Source organism: Agrilus planipennis, unplaced genomic scaffold (genome assembly GCF_000699045.2).
Source record: "Agrilus planipennis isolate EAB-ADULT unplaced genomic scaffold, Apla_2.0 scaffold595, whole genome shotgun sequence".
Taxonomy (NCBI): domain Eukaryota; kingdom Metazoa; phylum Arthropoda; class Insecta; order Coleoptera; family Buprestidae; genus Agrilus; species Agrilus planipennis.
The window spans coordinates 1-17,443 of record NW_020439247.1 but is presented as its reverse complement, the minus strand read 5'-3'; the positions used below and the strand labels follow the sequence as shown (position 1 = coordinate 17,443).

The following is a 17,443-nucleotide window of genomic DNA, read 5'->3' as shown; positions in this document are numbered from 1 at the left end:
AAATTTACAATATGCCTGGACAAAATGATGTCTTTTCTTTGTTACTTTTACTTAACAAAGTATTGAGGTAAGCTAAAAAATTATTATCTCCAAACGAATAAAATTTCTTGTGTTCCTAAGTGACACTCTTTGACCGTTTTTTCTTTTTCTTTGTAATGATTTCGATTGTATCCTAGATTTTAATCTCTCAGACAACCCAAGTTGTTTCCTACCTCTCTTCAAATGTGATTGTTTCAACTGGACCGGTGGTTTTTTCTGCAGTAGCTTCTTTATTACTAGAAAACAGTAGACACTATAAGTGAAACAGCAAATGTTTCATGCCTATGTAAATGTTAAAAAAATACGAAAACTGTATCTCACTTACTCTTTTCCTCTATGGGTTTTACATGAACTCTCAAACACTGCCCATCAACTAAAGCTTCCTTATGTGTGATACCAGCTGCTGTATATTTACCAAACACTATGCGTACAATTACTTGCTTTGTTGTATTTCTGTTATTCACCAACAGAAATTGTATTGGTTTATCCTTGGCTGATCCTGAAGTAATTTCACCACTTTGACGAAGGCGTTTACGGAGTTGCGACTTTTGTCTGCTATTTTTATTGTTACTCTGTAAGTGGCACAAAATAATTAATAAGATATGTAATAAATGCTGTGTCGAGTTACCATTGATATTAGCTGAACCAACCAAAGCAATTTTTGAATAAAATTTACACAATAATCTATTAAAATAATGATGCATTTGTTTGTTATTGTAAAACTATGCTTGGATCTTGGAGGATAACTAATGTTTACAGATCTAAAACTACTAGCATAAATATGAGCACAATATTAAATCACTTTTCCTGTATAACAGAATTGTAACAAAAACAATTATCATTCGACTTTAATTAAAGTAAAGACAATACAATTGCTTTCACATTATTATTGATAGACTAACCTCCTCTAAACTCTAAAAAGAGATCCACGAACCTAAAAATCATCATGACGAAAAGAGATGGAGAGCACGCGTAGCACAATCCTTCAACAATCTAAAATAATAAGGTTATAATACAGCCATAGATAAAGTTAAAGCTATATTTCTATAGTTGGAGGTAGTGTGGCGGGAATTTCGATTTAAATTAAAAAAAAAAAATAGTAAGAATTCAGTTCGCATGCCGTTGCTGTCACGACAAATCATGGTCTCAAAAAGTAACATAATTTAAATCTGGAAAATAATTTATTTTTGCACCTTCCTTAAATGTTTAACCATATACATTACATAGTAACTAAATACTTCAGATATGCTTATTTATTATTAATAAAAACCAAATATACATACNTTTTTGTGTTCAAAAACAACTTTTGAGATTAACGATTATGCAAAAGATTGTTTATTTTAAATTGTAAATATTTGTGTCTGTATTAGTATATTCCGCGTGCGTTGGAAAACGACTTTATTTTATAACAGAGTGGTGTTTACACGTTACATATTGTACATATATTACATATACAATCAGTGCCAAATCATTTTAAGTACCAATTTTTATTAAATGTGTGTATCCAACGCAAACATATCATCAAGTAAAAAGCTTTCTTTCTATTGGTGCGTGCTTAAGTATGATAAATTGCAAACAAAATGGTTCAACTACTCCAATTAGAAAAAGAGCGGCGTTTTGTTTGTAGTTTGGGGATGGTGATGATCTTTTTATCGCAAAAAATGGGCAACTGTTATTTCCACGAGCACAAACATCTTTTATATGTATATACTGTACACGCCCGCTATCGTATTTCATATAAAACTAAGGTGATTATCCGAACAAACTCATAGTTTCTTTTCGACGATCAAAATGCTAGGCGAAAGAGACATCAGAGAGAAAGAGTGTTATTCTAATGTTTCGAACATAACTCATCCACCGTCAAGAGACGATGGGCTCTATTGTGACCGTTACTTTGATGGGTTACTATGTTGGGATTTTACGAAAGCTGGCACTGTAGCAGCACAGCATTGTCCCATAGGACTTTCAAAGGTACTTGCTTTCATTAAAAAGAGTTTGTGAATAGGTAGTTTTTAAAATTAAGCATCTGACTTCTTGAATAGAAAGCAATTAATTGTGTAGCTTTCTATTATTCAGACAAGTTTAATTTCAATCACATAAATATTACATAACTGATTAACCAGTCATTAATAAAAAGTTCCTTAAACTGTAACCTTGGCTATAATCAGATGTAGAAATTGGAACAGTAATTTTGGCTACATTTTTAAGGAGACCGCTTTCCAACGATTATAAAACTAACAAAACTTAATTAAAACGACAGAATTCGTACAAGTAGTTTACGATGTGTTGCATATCTATTTACAAACAATTCCTTTAAATTTAATTTTTCAAATAATTTTTAATACAAAGGGAGTGATTAAACATATTGTTCACAAAAGTGAATTTTGACCACTCGAAGTAATGGTGCTAACAGTTTCGAGTTCACAGTGGCTGATAGGGGGAAAGAACTAGTTACCCTAATAAAAATCAGCCACTATGGGTATCAAATTCTAATTATGATTTTTCAAATTTACAATATGCCTGGACAAAATGATGTCTTTTCTTTGTTACTTTTACTTAACAAAGTATTGAGGTAAGCTAAAAAATTATTATCTCCAAACATTAAATTAAATATTTTAAGACAGATTAACAAAGTATAATTAAAAATTAAAAAAAAAACAGTTTCCACTCTGTCTTATATGAAATGTGTAAATTATGAAATGTTTTTATTATCATTTTTTTATGAAAATGAATTGCTATCAAGTAAACTTAACTTAATTAAGCTAATTAAGAAATTCATTATAAAAATTAAATGTCTTGCTTATCTGATTATAAATATAAATACATACATATCACTTACACCAAATGAGTGCAGGTCACGTCCCAATCTGGTTTGTACTTAGAACCCATTTCCATGGCTTTTGCTCTTATTTTTCCCCTTTCTGGATGCTGTATACCACTTATAACAAGTACAACACCTTCCAAAAGTTTGTGAAACGGTTTTTTCTTTACGTTTTGTTTAACGCGCTTATTTGGCGTCATATTAAATCCATTATTAGCTTTCCTTTTAGTTTCTTGAAATGCTTGGGCACTTGTAGAAGGAGAATCTAGGTGATCTTTTTTTGTCTTCTTGTTGTCTTTTTCTGATACTACAGAAGCACCTTTATTGGCATCTTTATTAACTTTGATCTGTATTTGTTTTTTATTGTATTCTTGTTGTTGTTTTTTCTCTTCTGATTCTTTGTTCTTTTGTTCTATTAATTTGTCAATTTTTTTGTTAGGGCCTTCATCATCTTTGTTATATAAAATTTCATCACGATTACGTTCTTTTTGGATTAATTCAGAGTCAGAAACGTTTGAAGTGCTAGGTTTATTTTTATAGGTAAGAGGTGCTTCTATTATCTTTTGCTTTGCTGGCGGAGTTCCATTAAAAGCCAAGTTTGATGCCTGACGAATTGCAGCAGCACCTAAATAAAATACTTCTTAAAAATGAACAAAGAATGGCAAATGACAGAGGAATAACTATGATGAAATTACCTCAGACTAAATTATTTTTGTAACTTGTCTATCTAAACTAGAACACTTCTTTTCCTCTATATTGAACATTCAGAGGTCATATTTAGTGTAATTATTAACTATTATAATTTATCGTATTTATGCCATACATTTTTTATTAAATATAGGTACTCTCACAAATAACTGAGGTAAAAACAACATTTAATTACTAGTTTATGAGCTATTAAAATTTAACCTGTTAAAGGCAGCACATCTCCTACTTCTTTCTTTTTAGCAAATAAACTCCCTGCATTTATATTGTCTGGTGAATCAGGTCTTATTAAGAACTTCCCTATTTTTGTGTTTCCTACACTATTTTCATTTTCTTCAGGAGCATTTAAGGTAATAAATGAAAGACCATATTGAACGTGTCTGTTAAAAGGCTGTGTGCAAACGATTTTTATTCTGTCCCATTTTTCATTTCGTTCTGGATCTTGTAGTTGATCTTTTGTAAACATTCTCACCTAAATTAAATTTACTATCAACTCAAATTTTTATTGATTAAACTTCCTCAATTACCTTGTTAATATTGTGGCTCTGTTTTGACTCTAAAGGGGTCATAAATGTTGACATCACCAGTAAAATCTTGTAGGTATCATTTGAACTTGAACGGCCTCCAAGAATTTCAACATATGCAGAATGCTCATTTCCAATGTCAATGCTGGATATCACACAAGCCTTTTCTAACTGCAACACTACACTTGCAGACTTTTCTCCTGGATTGAGACATTTCCACTTCATTGAGGGGTCACTTGACAAAAGGTTATTAGCACAATGTACCTAAGGAAATTATTACTTTCTATAACCGCCAAGGTAATAATAAATAAAATACTTACAGGATCTTCACTACTAAAGCTTACAATGTGACTAATTTTTATTTTAGGCATTTTTTGTTTATTTAAAACTATATAACCTAAAAACTATTATATCAATATCTGAAATAACAGGAACAAAAAAACAAATTCTTTTACATCCTAATCACTTTCACCTTTTAAGTATAAGTATTTGGGATTTATTTGGCCTGAATATTTTGGATTTAATGATATTTGATAAGCGGGAAAAAATTTAATATGAATTTCTCAAAATAACCATTACCAATTGCTAAACTTTAAGGCTAGCAGTAACTAGGTATTGTGTTGGCGAAACTGGGTTATGGGATTGGCGGTACAATTATTTAAAATTTTAAACATTAAAAGTTTGTTAAAATTGTAGTTCCCATATTATTATCCTAGTTAGGTAAATTACAGTTTTGCACAATTAAAACTATACTATAAACCTATATATACAATTGTGCATCTTTAAGAATAAGTAGTATTAACTTTATTCCTCAGAAATATATATTTAAATATTAAATAGCAGGTCAATAAAATTTTGAAGAAAAAGTCTAAATATTGTAGAAAAGTAACATATTATAAAGTTTCAGGCACCCTGTATATTCAAAATAATAAAAACCACACGCTATTTCTGCAATTTGTAATGATTTTTTGTGTTCANTTTATTTTTACTTAATTACACATAACACTGCTGCAACGTCAACCGACACAAATTAATTATAAAAAATGAGGTATATGACTGTATATGACAACGTCAGAACGTCATAGCCTTAGCCATTTGGACGCATCTGATTGGTGAAATCTATTAGCGCAGTTAGGAAGTAGAGGGGATTCACTGAACAGTTTAATTTTTTAAATTAAATTACTTCCAAAATTATCCACTCTTTTTAATTAATTGTATATTAGAGAAAAATGGTTTAAAAACTACCACATTCTGAGTTAATTTAATAAAAATTAAAAGGAATATTGATGGAAAAATTGAAATAATTAGAAAAAGGTCTTTAACCCTCTTTAATGTGTTTATTCTTTTTTCTTCGTAATTGTGTACGTAGATAGTACTACGTACAAAGGTATATGTAGGAGGAATTATTTATGTCAATTTAAAAATAACTTTCTCAATATATTTCGATGTAAATATACACTAAATAATGTTACTTTTAAATCTAACGCAATATTCTTAAAAAACCGTTATATATTACATTATCTACATTCTTTTAAGTGTTTTGGTGAGAAAACAGTCTAAGTTCCCTTTTTAAGTGTGGAAAATCGAAAAACGCGGATTATTTTTCATTAATTTTCCAGTTTTTCATTTTCCGGTAGAGTATCGGCAACCATACATTCTCACGTGTTGCCTGCACAGCCTAATTATGGGCAGAAAACTATATGTTTTAGCTATTATATTACAATTAATGAATTTACATATTAATGCAAAAAAGAATAGTAAGACCAAATTTCAATATTAATCTAAAATTTGCGAATTAACCAGTGAAATTTTATAAAAATACAAACATATCCTACAAGATAATTTGAATAGATAATTTCTGTTTTTATTAAAGAGACTCTAAAGAAAGCTGTTTGAATGTTTATTATTTTATTACATTCACATTCATTCAACTAGTCTATGTGCTTTTTCTTTCTGTAAAAAGAATTTTGTATTTAGAAATTGCAGGGATGTACATTCAATCCACAATTTAAAAACCTTTTTTATATGTTTTACTTGAAAATTTAATTTCTCTTTTATTAAACCAGTTAAAAAAGTACCAAAATGTATGAAAGCTGTTGTGAAGCTTCAAAGGAAAGAATTTTATAATTAGAAATTGTCGGGCTGCACTTTCAACCCCAATTTAAGAACTTCGGTTATCTTGTTATCTTGATACATTAATTTCTTTCTTATAAAACGAGCTGAAAGTTCCAAAATATATTAATGTTGCTGTGAAGTATCAGCAAAAAAAATTTTATGGTTGTAAATTACCGGGGTACCCTATGAACCCCCAATTTGAAAACATCGTTTTTATTTTTTGATAAATTAATTTCTCCTTTATGAAACCAACTGAATGTACATAAATGTAATATAGTAGTCGCGGATGGGTGCAAACTGAAATTGTGTGGCTAAAATTGACTACTGAATATTTTAAATTCTCTTATTAAAGTCCTTAATAAAGTAATTAGAAGTGTTAGTGCAGTTCTGACTATGAAAATACTCTTCAGTGTAGTGGGTTGCCTAAAAAATTTAAAACTGTATAGAAAAATTGGTATCTTCGCGGGAAATTAAATGAGTACACTGAAGTCTTGATAAAGATAAGATTGTTGTGGTATGAGCCGAAATTTATAAGCTCTACAATTGTTTCGGTTTTTTGGATCTTTATCAAGAGTGCTTATCGGCTGAAAAGTTAAAACAATTGTAAAGTAAACCTCTAATAAACCGAAACATTAAATTACAATTAATTCATCAACCAGGATATCAGTGGAAATTAAATGCATCAAATGCTTTTCATTTTGCTTGAATAACCGGTTATTTTCATGTTGTGTACTGTACATTACGATTTTTGATAAAGATTTAGTCACATGGTTAAAAATGAGGACAACAAAACTTCGTTAGTTCTATTAGAAAAAATTGTGCTATTTTTATTAATTAATAATAATCAAAATGATACTTCTTATTAATCAGAAATAGCGATTGTTCAAAAAGAAAAATAATGTCCCCCTTTTTTATTTTGCATAAGCTAACAGCAAGATAAAAAACAAAGAATTGTTAATATTCTGTCCAAAGATTGAGAAATTTGTAAGTTTTTTCTTTCGTAGGTATCTAAATTCTGTAATTTATTTCTGCATTTAAAGAAAGCATTGTATTTTATTTTAATAGTTCTACAACCATCACATTCTCTCCAAGTAATATCTGTTTGTCTTCATTTTAATCTTTTGTATAATCGTATCATTCGGTCACCTCTGCTTTTTAGTATGTAACTGTGTAGATAATGGAATCTTGAATTCCTTCGTTATGAATAACTAAATTAAATGTAAAAATTAATTTAGAATTTTATGATTTAAACAGTAAAATTTGTAGAAATGCGTAGGTGTTTATTCCAAAATGATATTTTTTTGTTAAATGGTTTATAATATTGATAACTAATCTATGGTACCTATGATATGAGTAATAGTATTTTGCAATTTTTTATATATGTAAAGTTTCCTTATTTACGAGTGTTTTCTCTGGTAAACACTTTTTGATTCTCTCACCCTCCCAGCTTCCCTAAAACCAGCTACCACCCTGACCAAAAATGATCAGGAGTATTGACAATGATACACTTTTCTATTTAATTTCAGAATGGAGAAAACCCCTTTAAAGTCTACCCCATTTTGAGATCATTTAATAAACATGAAAAGAAATATTGATGAAAAAATGGAAATATTAGAAAAAGGTCTTTAGCCTTCCTTAAGTATTTGTTTCTGTTCGTATAAAGTCATGTACAAGGAGTTATTTATGTCAATTTAAAAATAAGTTTTGNCTTTACAGAATAATAATAAAGTAATTTAATAACAATTTTCATCAATAGTTTTTTTTTTATTTTTATTTAACCAGACGATTAATATTTCAAGAAAATAATTGAAAAAGTAGAACAATTTTGATGCTTATATTTTTATGAAGGAATTCGCAACTTTGCGTTGTGAAGAAGATGGACAATGGTATTTTAGTTCAGAACATAACAAAACTTGGACAAACTTAACCGCATGTCAGTATCAACCGTTAGATGAAGAAACTGCAGCAATTCCTTTAGATTTTATCATACCAGTGCCCAGTGATTTACTTGAATCGTACCAAATCTGGTTGAAAATTATAAAAAGAGTTTCATGGGTTGGATATGGGATTTCCCTGGTCGCGCTGATATTATCCATGGCTATTTTTGCTTTAATAAAGTTTGTAATATTTATTGCAATTATTTTGACACACATATACTGCTGTAGCTTTTGATGAGTTTCAAATGTTGATTTTATTACTAACGTTTCTTAATTAACTTGAAATGTTTGAAATATAAAATGGGGCTGTTCACTTCCATTCTTCCCTTCTCTTTTTTTTTTAATTTATAGGAAATTGAGGTGCCCTCGTAACAGATTACACATGCATTTGTTTATGTCCTTTATCATGCGTGCTATCATGTTTTTATTAAAGGACCTTTCTTTCGTTAAAGGCATTGCTTTTCAAAGGGATATTGTCTCTATTAATGGTAGGGAATCTATCAAAGAACATAATGTAAGTAGAAAGAATTAACAGTACAAAAGAAGCAAAAAGAGTTTTCAATTAATTAAAAGTTACAAGTTTACACAATTTATCTTGTTATAATAAATTGTTCAATTTTTATTGTTTATGTGATATAATTTTGATAATTCTATTTTTGAATGTATCAGAAGGAAATAAAAAAAGAATTAGTAGCGTCTATATATATAAATGTAATGGAATATTTGCTGTTAAAAATATAAAGTTTGATTTTCAGTTTTGGCTCTGCAAAGCGTTCACAAGTGCGCAATGGTATTTTTCAATAGCAAATTGTGTAATGGTCCTAATGGAAGGAATATATCTTCACAATTTAATGTTCTTAAGTGTACTTTCAGATAACAGTCGGATTACTATTTACTATCTTTCAGGATGGGGTAAATATTTATACGTTTTTACTTGTTATGTAGCTATGCATACATTTTATTACAGTTTTATATTTAAACTAAAAATAGTATAAGCAAATAGGCATGTTTTGTTCAAGTGTTTTAAGATATTTTTAACTCCACTTGATTAATTAACACTACTAATATAAAGAGTTATATTTTAACCAATATTTGTCAGCTTTATGTGACTTGCATTATTATTAATTAGGACTAAATAGGACAAAGAATTCTATTCAAAAGAGGCGCTTTCATTAAAAAAAACTTATTGAATGTCTTTATTCGTATTTAGGATTGCCTTTCTTATTTGTAATTCCCTGGTCAATTCTAAGGGCAACTTTTGAAGATAAAATGTGCTGGACCACTAACGAAAATGAATATTTACGATTGCTTATAGAAATTCCTCAAGCAGCCTCAATTATTGTAAGTTTACGAGAATTTGCAATGCATTTTTTAATTTCTTGTAATTTTAGATAAACTTTATACTATTCGTTATAATAGTTCGTATTTTGTTTCTAAAATTGGGCTCCATGTTTATCCAACAAAGAAGTGTTAGATATAGGTAGAAAAAATATTATGTAAGAATTTATATATCTACCTCACCACAAAAACATTTTTTGTAGACGTTTGGCAAGGTCTACCCTTATTTTAATACCCTTATTTGGCGTGCCTTATGTGGTATCGTTAATAATGGGATATGCTATACCTTCTAACAGTAGTTTGGAAATTATTTGGCTTGTTTTGGATCAGTTTTTAACCACTTTTCAGGTACCTACTTATAGCTCATAGCTATTTAAAAAATAATTAACTTTAAATTTGTAGGGCTTTTTCATAGCGTTAATATACTGTTTACTAAATGGGGAAGTACACAGTGAAATAAAAAAGTTTTATGCTATAAAAAGGCGCCAAAAGTTCAGACGATCTAGAGAAAGAACCATTTCTAGTAATACACAATGTACGGTTTTCTCTCCATTAAATGACGATATCAATCAAGAGAATGGGGACTGTAAGAGTTACCTCTACGCCTCCAACGAGCCTAAAGAAATTAACAATCTTAAATACGAGTCTCTTTTACTAACAGAAAATGATCTCAAAAATACTGAAGGAACAGAAGACTGTAGAAATAAATGTTCAAAGTTTTAAGAATTTTACTATTACAGTGTGTGATATAGACCATTATATGTTTTTGTCCTTTTGATTTAATGCTTTAATATATCGTTTAAATTTTTCTTATTAATCTCTTATTAACATGAACATTTAATGCAGTAAGGGACAGTTATTAATGTAATTGTAATATTATTTACCAAACAAAAAGTTTTATTCTTTCAGAGGAGGCAAAGGGATTGCAATTTTTTGCTTGTTTTTTTATATTGTATACGTACTTAGACATTTGCTCATCTTATGTATTCATATATATCTACAGTACTTACCTGCAAAAAACTACATTTCAAATCGCACTCAGGGATACTGTAGCTTTCTATAAGTATAATTTATAGGATCGATGGTTCCAGAGGTAATCCCCCACACATAAACAATTATCTGTTTTCATTAGTGTAGATTTGCTTATGGAAAGCTCCTTTTTGAACACTTTATTTGTTTATTTATTATTGATCACTTATTAATCAATATTTAAACTTCAATTGTTAATATTTGTTGTTATTAAATTAAAAATAAAACAATAAAAATGTGTTAAATATACAATTTATTAAACTGCACACGCGAAGAAATGCACAATCGAACATGTCGCTGCAGAATGGGCAAAAATACATAACAAACAACAATAATATAATTATTATAACAATATTACAAACGATGTCCTGTGTCAAGTCCAAAATACGAAACGGACCCAATGTCCCCATCTCGTTACCATTCACTACATGTTAATGAAAAACACAAAAAAAAAGAAAAAATGTTACGACGAAATCAATAAATTAATAAACGGATGACGACAGTGGCGTGTCGAAGAAGGAAGGTGGTTGTAAAATTAATAGTTCCTTTTAATTAATGATTAAAATCGGCGGTTTACTAACTAGGTACATGCTCAGTCTGTTTTAAGACGATAATTTCTTTTTTCTTTATTCTTTACGAGGTTTTCTCTTTCTTGGTATGTCACCTTCTCCACTTTGACCAGGAGGGGGTTGCTATATAAAAAGAAAACATTTTTACACTTTAGATATGCTCAACTACCTCTAATGTCGAATTAACAATTAAATATAAACCCACCTCTACATTAGCAGATTCCTCTCCTTCATCGTCTTCATCTTCATCTTCACTTCCAGAATCTTTTTCTTCGTCTCGTATAGGATGTTTCGATTTTTTGTCTTCTTCACTGCCCTTTTCGTCTTCCTCTTCTTGCTGTTCTTCAGGTACATCTTCAACAGTATCTGGAGTGGCTTCATCTGTTTTTTTCTTTTCTGCCATTCTCTTAAGTTCCTCTTGCTCCTGTTTTATTTAAATACAGAAATCATTAATAAAAAGGGGAAATGTAAAAATTTTTAAAGATTTTTTATAGCTTTTTCCTCATAAATGGATTACTACAAATTAAAAAGAAATAAACAACAAAAATAAAATTTGNTGAATCAAAACAACACCAATTTACTATCTCTAAATTCTAAAATCCCAAAAAGTTCTTTCAATATTTGTATGGAGATGAAATAATTAACAATAATAACGTACACAGTAGTGAAAGGAAATAAAAATCAGATTTGCAAAAGTCTCAAACACTTTATGTACCTTTTTACCACCACAGTGGATTTTTAAAAATCCAAAGAGAATTCTTTGCTCTAACTCCAAATAACACCAGTTCAAAACCATAAGTATGGTTTCAAGACATTCTCAGGCAAATTATAATTTTCTATATTTTATTATTAGATGATTTAGTTGTCTGGCAGTCATTTAAATCGTTTCAAATATGCCTGCATCTACATGTAATGCGCACAGTTTCACCTCCAATTAACCTTTTCCTTGGGATGTAATAACATATGAACATATATGAATGAAGTAGAAATTATTACATCAACACCTGGTGAAATTGTTATATACATGCCTGGGTACCTACAGACTGACCTGGTGTGGTACTTATTACGAACAATTATTTACTTGCACGTTAGAAGTGAACGCATAAATTATTGCAACAAAAAATGAAAAATTGAACGGTCATTTTCTTGTACAAGTGAAGACTTTTCCATTTAAAACTCATCAAAATTACACATACTGTTATAATAGCCTGCACATTGTAGTACTTAGATGTATGTACTATTACGACGTATTATGTAAGTGCTTACAAGTACCTATGTACATGCCCAGATGTATGTAATTGTTCATGCATTCGTGAGATCTTAATCCATCCTGTTACAATCAGTTGAAATCCTTATGAATCCTGTTCACACTTTTTTCTTCACAAATTCCCACAAAAGGTCAACAGAACTATACATTTAACGAGCGGATTTAACATAATAATCATTGTTTATCAGAGATGTGATATATTGGAAATGCACAATACAAACTGTGCTGTATTGTTGAATAAAACACTCTGTATACATTGGCGTATACCAAGAATTTATACCAATTAAGGTTCAGTTAGCTTCTAATAAAAAATATGTTTGGTAACAACCGTTTTAACATAAATACGATATTATTCGATAAAAATATAAAATATGTCCCTGGGTATCAATAAATTTCTTCTGCTTTGGAAGATTTTAACAACCAATAATAAATGCCCCTTTTATATCGAATGTATGGAATCACTTAACAGTTACTTAATATAGAGGAAATTTACATATCGCCTTCTTTATTTAATTTATTCGGAATAAAAGTTTCTTTGAGATAAGATCTGTTTCCAGGCATGCTAATGGTTTGTTTATTATTAAACACGCCTAAATAATAGCAGTGATTAATTGTGAATAGCTTTGCGAAGGAAAATACACGTAATTTATAGTGTTTTGTAGCAGAATTTCGGAAAATTTACCAACAGCATCCCAAACAAATATCTACATAAGCAGTTGTTTTTGTTTAAGATAAATAAATCATATTTCTTTCCAGAAAAGAGTCAGTTAAATCAACCTTCCTACGTTTGTTATTTAATTAAAGATGCCTAGCCTCTGCATCGAATATAAAATTTTCCTTGCTAATAAAAGTGCGTTTTCACTTCATGATGCAACAACGGCGATGTACAGAAAGTATATGGGGACCTGTTTGGGCTTTTGCAACGTGATTTAAAAATGCATAATACTCCAACAATGGTAAATTGCAATATTCCATTATATAATAGGTACATGCTTTGAACAACAGCTAAATAATTGGTGTTAAGTTAATAATTTTCTGTAGAACAGGAGTTAAGAGGAGCAGATTTAATTTATATTAGATTATTGTTCACAACTCGAAAATCAAAATTGTCTCTAATATTTACTAAACATATTTTGGACTTGGAAAATACCACAAATGGCGCGGTAAACGCCATCTGTAGTACGATGCTACATTTTAGGATTAGGTACGTATGCTCTAACAAGGTCCATTTAAATATATGGATATTTACTAGCTGAAACGAATCCCGGCGTAGCTAACCTCAACGTGATAGACACGTTACCATAATCGAATAAAATAATTCGAAGTAGTCTGTATTCTGTCGAAACTGCCAGACGCGGATCGCGATTTCGATCTTTTTGGATCTCATCAGCGCATCGCAGGCAGTTCCGATAGAATACAGACCAACTTTTACCTATTCGTTTCAGCAAGTAGATATCCATATATTTAAATGGACCTTGTTGGAGCATACCTAATCCTAAAATGTAGTATCGTATTACAGATGGCGTTTACCGCGCCATTTGTGGTATTTTCTAAAACGCGCTATTAAGACAGCAGGTACAAGTTGGTCTGTGTTCTGTCGGAGCTGCCTGCAACGCGCTGATGAGATCCAAAAAGATCGAAATCGCGATCCGCGTCTGACAGTTTCGACAGAATACAGACCACTTCGAATTATTTTATATTTTGGACTTGTTTGGGATTTAATTAAAAAGGATTTAAGACACCCTCCATGTGCGAGGTGGAGCGTCTGTTCCCTCTCCACTTTAGTCCACAACTGGATTTCTGTCTTTGTCATTTTGTAGTTTTCTTCAAAGATAAGTGCAGTGTTGAAGTTAATCTAGATGATCTAAGACGTTCTTTGTCATAATTTAAATATTAACATAGTAAAGATAAATTCAATTGTTTAGTTGTGTATACAAATGCTTAGTGCACTTATGTTTTATGAAGCATTTGTATAAATTTTGAACAGAACACACCAACCAGCACAGTCATCAGAAATTGAACAGAAGGAAGTTCATTCTTTATGATTGCAGATTCTTAAGAATGAAAAGAGAATAATGTTGTATCTATATCTATATGATTAAAATCTAAAACAGGAAACAAAAGATCCAGCAATATATTTACAAATATACAAAAGTAGTGATTGAGAGGTTGCAGTAAATCATCAATTGGTTTGGACCACATTTCTGATCATTGATGTTGAAAGAAACTTGAGACAGAATATTGCACAATTAAAACATTGGAAGCAAAAAGACTGAAGATCAAGAAAGTTGTCAAACGAGAAGTTCAATCACTTACAGACCACGGTTTACAGGAAACCTGGAGGAAATGAAATGGATAATTCCTGATTGCAGGTTATAGTGTAAGGAACAATGAATCAAAAAGGGGAGGGCGATCTGGGGGTCAGCAAATGATTAGTCGAAAGTAGAATAAGTAAAGATCAAAGAAATACTGTGTTGGACATTTCAATGAGATTGATGGTGACGCCACGCAAAAAGAATATAAATGTCAAGAAATTGGAAAAAGAAGTACTGTAGAAGCCACAAGATAAAAGTGAGAAGGAATGAAGCAAAAAAAAAAGATGTATTACCAAGAACCACGACAGCTCCTTTAGATATTTAGATAGGTTTTTTAGAATGAAGAAATAGACATCTTTTAAGGTTATTTCATGATAGCAAAACATCAGAGACATCGGCCAAAATAATACAATTGAATCCAATGTAAAATCAAATTCAAAAACTCCACATATATAACGGACACTTAAAAACCTAAAACGCTAAACATCCAAGGTGGCATCATCAGTTAGATACCCCAATCCTTAACTGTTTCCGTGGAACTGAATTGTATCAAACTGAACAAATCTTTTAGAGGTTTGATAAAGAGTACCAGAGAAAAGAAAAGAAATTCCACCATCTCGTTAAAGAGGCGCTCAAAGAATAAAAGATCTTTAGAAGAAGGAGACGACTGCTTGACTCTTAATTGGCAGTCGATCTCGATCATTCGTAATTGCTTGGAAGACGTTGTTCCAAACTATTCGGTGTTTTAATTCGTTCTGGATCGAAGTGCAAGAAACACCGAGTTTCAAGTTCCATCTTCGTTTCCACAGGTGATCCGATTGCAGATCGTGAAGTCGTGCAGTTTCAGTTGGCTGGGGCTACAGAATACGGTATCTGTTATATCCTCCTCGTCGCGGTAGTCGTCGTCTGTCTGTCCGTAGTTGTTAGCACACCTGTACCTGCACATTCCACACGCGGAGAGAAGCGGCCAATTCTTGGTGGGGACGTCGAGGAACATTCACCGAACCAGCAACTGGTAGATGAGTGAGTGCAAGGTAAGAGCACCAGGCCAAAGCAAACCAGGCACTGGAAACAGTTGATGATGTCGATGATGGCAATAGCCTTCTACGACCGACGACCGGCTTCACTTGTGAAACTATTTCGCACACGTTGTTATTATTATTATTATTATTATTGTTAGATAGAGTTCGATCGAAAAGTTTTTCTCCATTGCGTGTTGCTACCGGCAACCATTGACTGTTAACAGTTCCGTCGATATCAAGAGCGGAAAGCGGAAACGCACTTCAACTCATCCTTCTCGCTTTCTGCCTGTCTCTTGCACGTGTTTACCAAAAATCGACAATAGTGAAAGAACGAACATACTCAACCGAGTGCTCCTGCTCCTTTTTTAACTTCAATAGTGTCCGTGGAAAACAAAAGATAAACGAGAAACAACAAACAAGCCATGGATACTTAACTTTTATCTTATTGTTTCGTTTGTGTAGTTAGAGTTTGTGTAAGTAGTTGTGAACACTGACGTTTTAATAGAATTCGAGAGTCGGGCGCCTGTTGGTGTCTTTCAACACAATAATTTTATGCAGTCTTCAAATTGGCAAACAGAATTGTAGCAGGTGAGCTATCTTCCTTCATTACTTACTTACTTACTTAATTATTGTATCTATGTGTATGATGTTTAAATAATTTAATGTAGAAACACCGTACTGTTTGGCAATAGTAATTAATAGATTGCGATGGTGTTTTTTCTCAACGTGATAGACACGTTACCATAATCGAATAAAATAATTCGAAGTAGTCTGTATTCTGTCGAAACTGCCAGACGCGGATCGCGATTTCGATCTTTTTGGATCTCATCAGCGCATCGCAGGCAGTTCCGATAGAATACAGACCAACTTTTACCTATTCGTTTCAGCAAGTAGATATCCATATATTTAAATGGACCTTGTTGGAGCATACCTAATCCTAAAATGTAGTATCGTATTACAGATGGCGTTTACCGCGCCATTTGTGGTATTTTCTAAAACGCGCTATTAAGACAGCAGGTACAAGTTGGTCTGTGTTCTGTCGGAGCTGCCTGCAACGCGCTGATGAGATCCAAAAAGATCGAAATCGCGATCCGCGTCTGACAGTTTCGACAGAATACAGACCACTTCGAATTATTTTATATTTTGGACTTGTTTGGGATTTAATTAAAAAGGATTTAAGACACCCTCCATGTGCGAGGTGGAGCGTCTGTTCCCTCTCCACTTTAGTCCACAACTGGATTTCTGTCTTTGTCATTTTGTAGTTTTCTTCAAAGATAAGTGCAGTGTTGAAGTTAATCTAGATGATCTAAGACGTTCTTTGTCATAATTTAAATATTAACATAGTAAAGATAAATTCAATTGTTTAGTTGTGTATACAAATGCTTAGTGCACGTTGATGTAAAAACAGTTTAACATCCCTTTTTACTGTAAAAAAACGAAAAATGCGGAAAATAATTTCATCTTTTTCTTTTCTTGTTAATCTGGCGCAATAGATGTCACTGGTAGTATCGCATCGAATTTCCCGTTGAATTTTAAACGTAAATAACAATTTAATATTATGTAGTTATTACCAATGGTTAATTCTACAACAATGTCAAGAGTCTTTTGAGAATAACTGTGACATTATTAACAATTTTTGATTGCTTTTCATTAATTTTCCAGTTTTCCATTTTCCGGTAGAGTATCGGCAACCGTGCATTCTCATGTGTTCACTACATTGCCGAACAGTGGGGTGGAAAATAAGGTTTTAGGTGTTACACGT

At 31.3% G+C, this 17,443-nt stretch overlaps 3 protein-coding genes and 1 long non-coding RNA gene across 7 annotated transcripts; 1 reads left to right on the top strand and 3 right to left on the bottom strand.

Annotated features, from left to right (window-relative positions):
• Nucleotides 1–101: 101 nt before the first annotated feature.
• Nucleotides 102–935, bottom strand: LOC108743548. The gene is made up of 3 exons (XR_003231886.1): nt 668–935; nt 365–611; nt 102–275 (listed from the first exon to the last, which is right to left on the bottom strand). It is a non-coding gene; the product is annotated as an uncharacterized LOC108743548 (long non-coding RNA).
• Nucleotides 936–1,400: 465 nt separating this feature from the next.
• Nucleotides 1,401–10,287, top strand: LOC108743549 (vasoactive intestinal polypeptide receptor 1-like). Its single transcript, XM_018479117.2, has 8 exons — nt 1,401–2,010; nt 8,053–8,321; nt 8,493–8,655; nt 8,897–9,053; nt 9,352–9,482; nt 9,533–9,621; nt 9,683–9,827; nt 9,882–10,287. The coding sequence occupies exons 1-8, from the start codon at nt 1,831–1,833 to the stop codon at nt 10,200–10,202; spliced, it is 1,455 nt and encodes a 484-aa protein (XP_018334619.1). The 5' UTR covers nt 1,401–1,830; the 3' UTR covers nt 10,203–10,287.
• LOC108743550 (DNA repair protein XRCC1) lies at nt 2,837–4,732 on the bottom strand. Of its 4 annotated transcripts, none has more exons than XM_025978249.1 (5): nt 4,562–4,732; nt 4,410–4,477; nt 4,093–4,353; nt 3,770–4,037; nt 2,837–3,485 (listed from the first exon to the last, which is right to left on the bottom strand). In XM_025978249.1, the coding sequence occupies exons 2-5, from the start codon at nt 4,458–4,460 to the stop codon at nt 2,875–2,877; spliced, it is 1,191 nt and encodes a 396-aa protein (XP_025834034.1). In that variant the 5' UTR covers nt 4,461–4,477; nt 4,562–4,732; the 3' UTR covers nt 2,837–2,874. The 4 variants fall into 4 exon arrangements, with proteins under 4 accessions (XP_025834034.1, XP_025834033.1, XP_025834032.1 ...); XM_025978248.1 differs by having other exon boundaries at nt 4,410–4,486; nt 4,545–4,731; XM_025978247.1 differs by having other exon boundaries at nt 4,410–4,486; nt 4,562–4,731.
• An 839-nt stretch (nt 10,288–11,126) lies between the features above and the next one.
• Nucleotides 11,127–11,529, bottom strand: LOC108743547 (acidic leucine-rich nuclear phosphoprotein 32 family member B-like). Its single transcript, XM_018479116.2, has 2 exons — nt 11,283–11,529; nt 11,127–11,200 (listed from the first exon to the last, which is right to left on the bottom strand). Exons 1-2 carry the CDS (start codon nt 11,478–11,480, stop codon nt 11,135–11,137), a joined length of 264 nt encoding a protein of 87 aa, XP_018334618.1. The 5' UTR covers nt 11,481–11,529; the 3' UTR covers nt 11,127–11,134.
• Nucleotides 11,530–17,443: the final 5,914 nt, after the last annotated feature.

What these genes read in the sequence shown, in the direction of transcription:
- LOC108743549 (XM_018479117.2), top strand. Translation starts at nt 1,831, where the DNA reads ATGCTAGGCGAAAGAGACATCAGAGAGAAAGAGTGTTATTCTAATGTT. An exon ending in AATCTATCAAAGAACATAAT is followed by an intron (nt 8,656 to 8,896) that starts GTAAGTAGAAAG and finishes TTTGATTTTCAG; the next exon opens with TTTTGGCTCTGCAAAGCGTT. An exon ending in CAAAGAAGTGTTAGATATAG is followed by an intron (nt 9,622 to 9,682) that starts GTAGAAAAAATA and finishes CATTTTTTGTAG; the next exon opens with ACGTTTGGCAAGGTCTACCC.
- LOC108743550 (XM_025978249.1), bottom strand. Translation starts at nt 4,460, where the DNA reads ATGCCTAAAATAAAAATTAGTCACATTGTAAGCTTTAGTAGTGAAGAT. An exon ending in GCTTTAGTAGTGAAGATCCT is followed by an intron (nt 4,354 to 4,409) that starts GTAAGTATTTTA and finishes TAATTTCCTTAG; the next exon opens with GTACATTGTGCTAATAACCT. An exon ending in AGATGTGCTGCCTTTAACAG is followed by an intron (nt 3,486 to 3,769) that starts GTTAAATTTTAA and finishes TATTTTATTTAG; the next exon opens with GTGCTGCTGCAATTCGTCAG.
- LOC108743547 (XM_018479116.2), bottom strand. Translation starts at nt 11,480, where the DNA reads ATGGCAGAAAAGAAAAAAACAGATGAAGCCACTCCAGATACTGTTGAA. An exon ending in AGGAATCTGCTAATGTAGAG is followed by an intron (nt 11,201 to 11,282) that starts GTGGGTTTATAT and finishes CTTTTTATATAG; the next exon opens with CAACCCCCTCCTGGTCAAAG.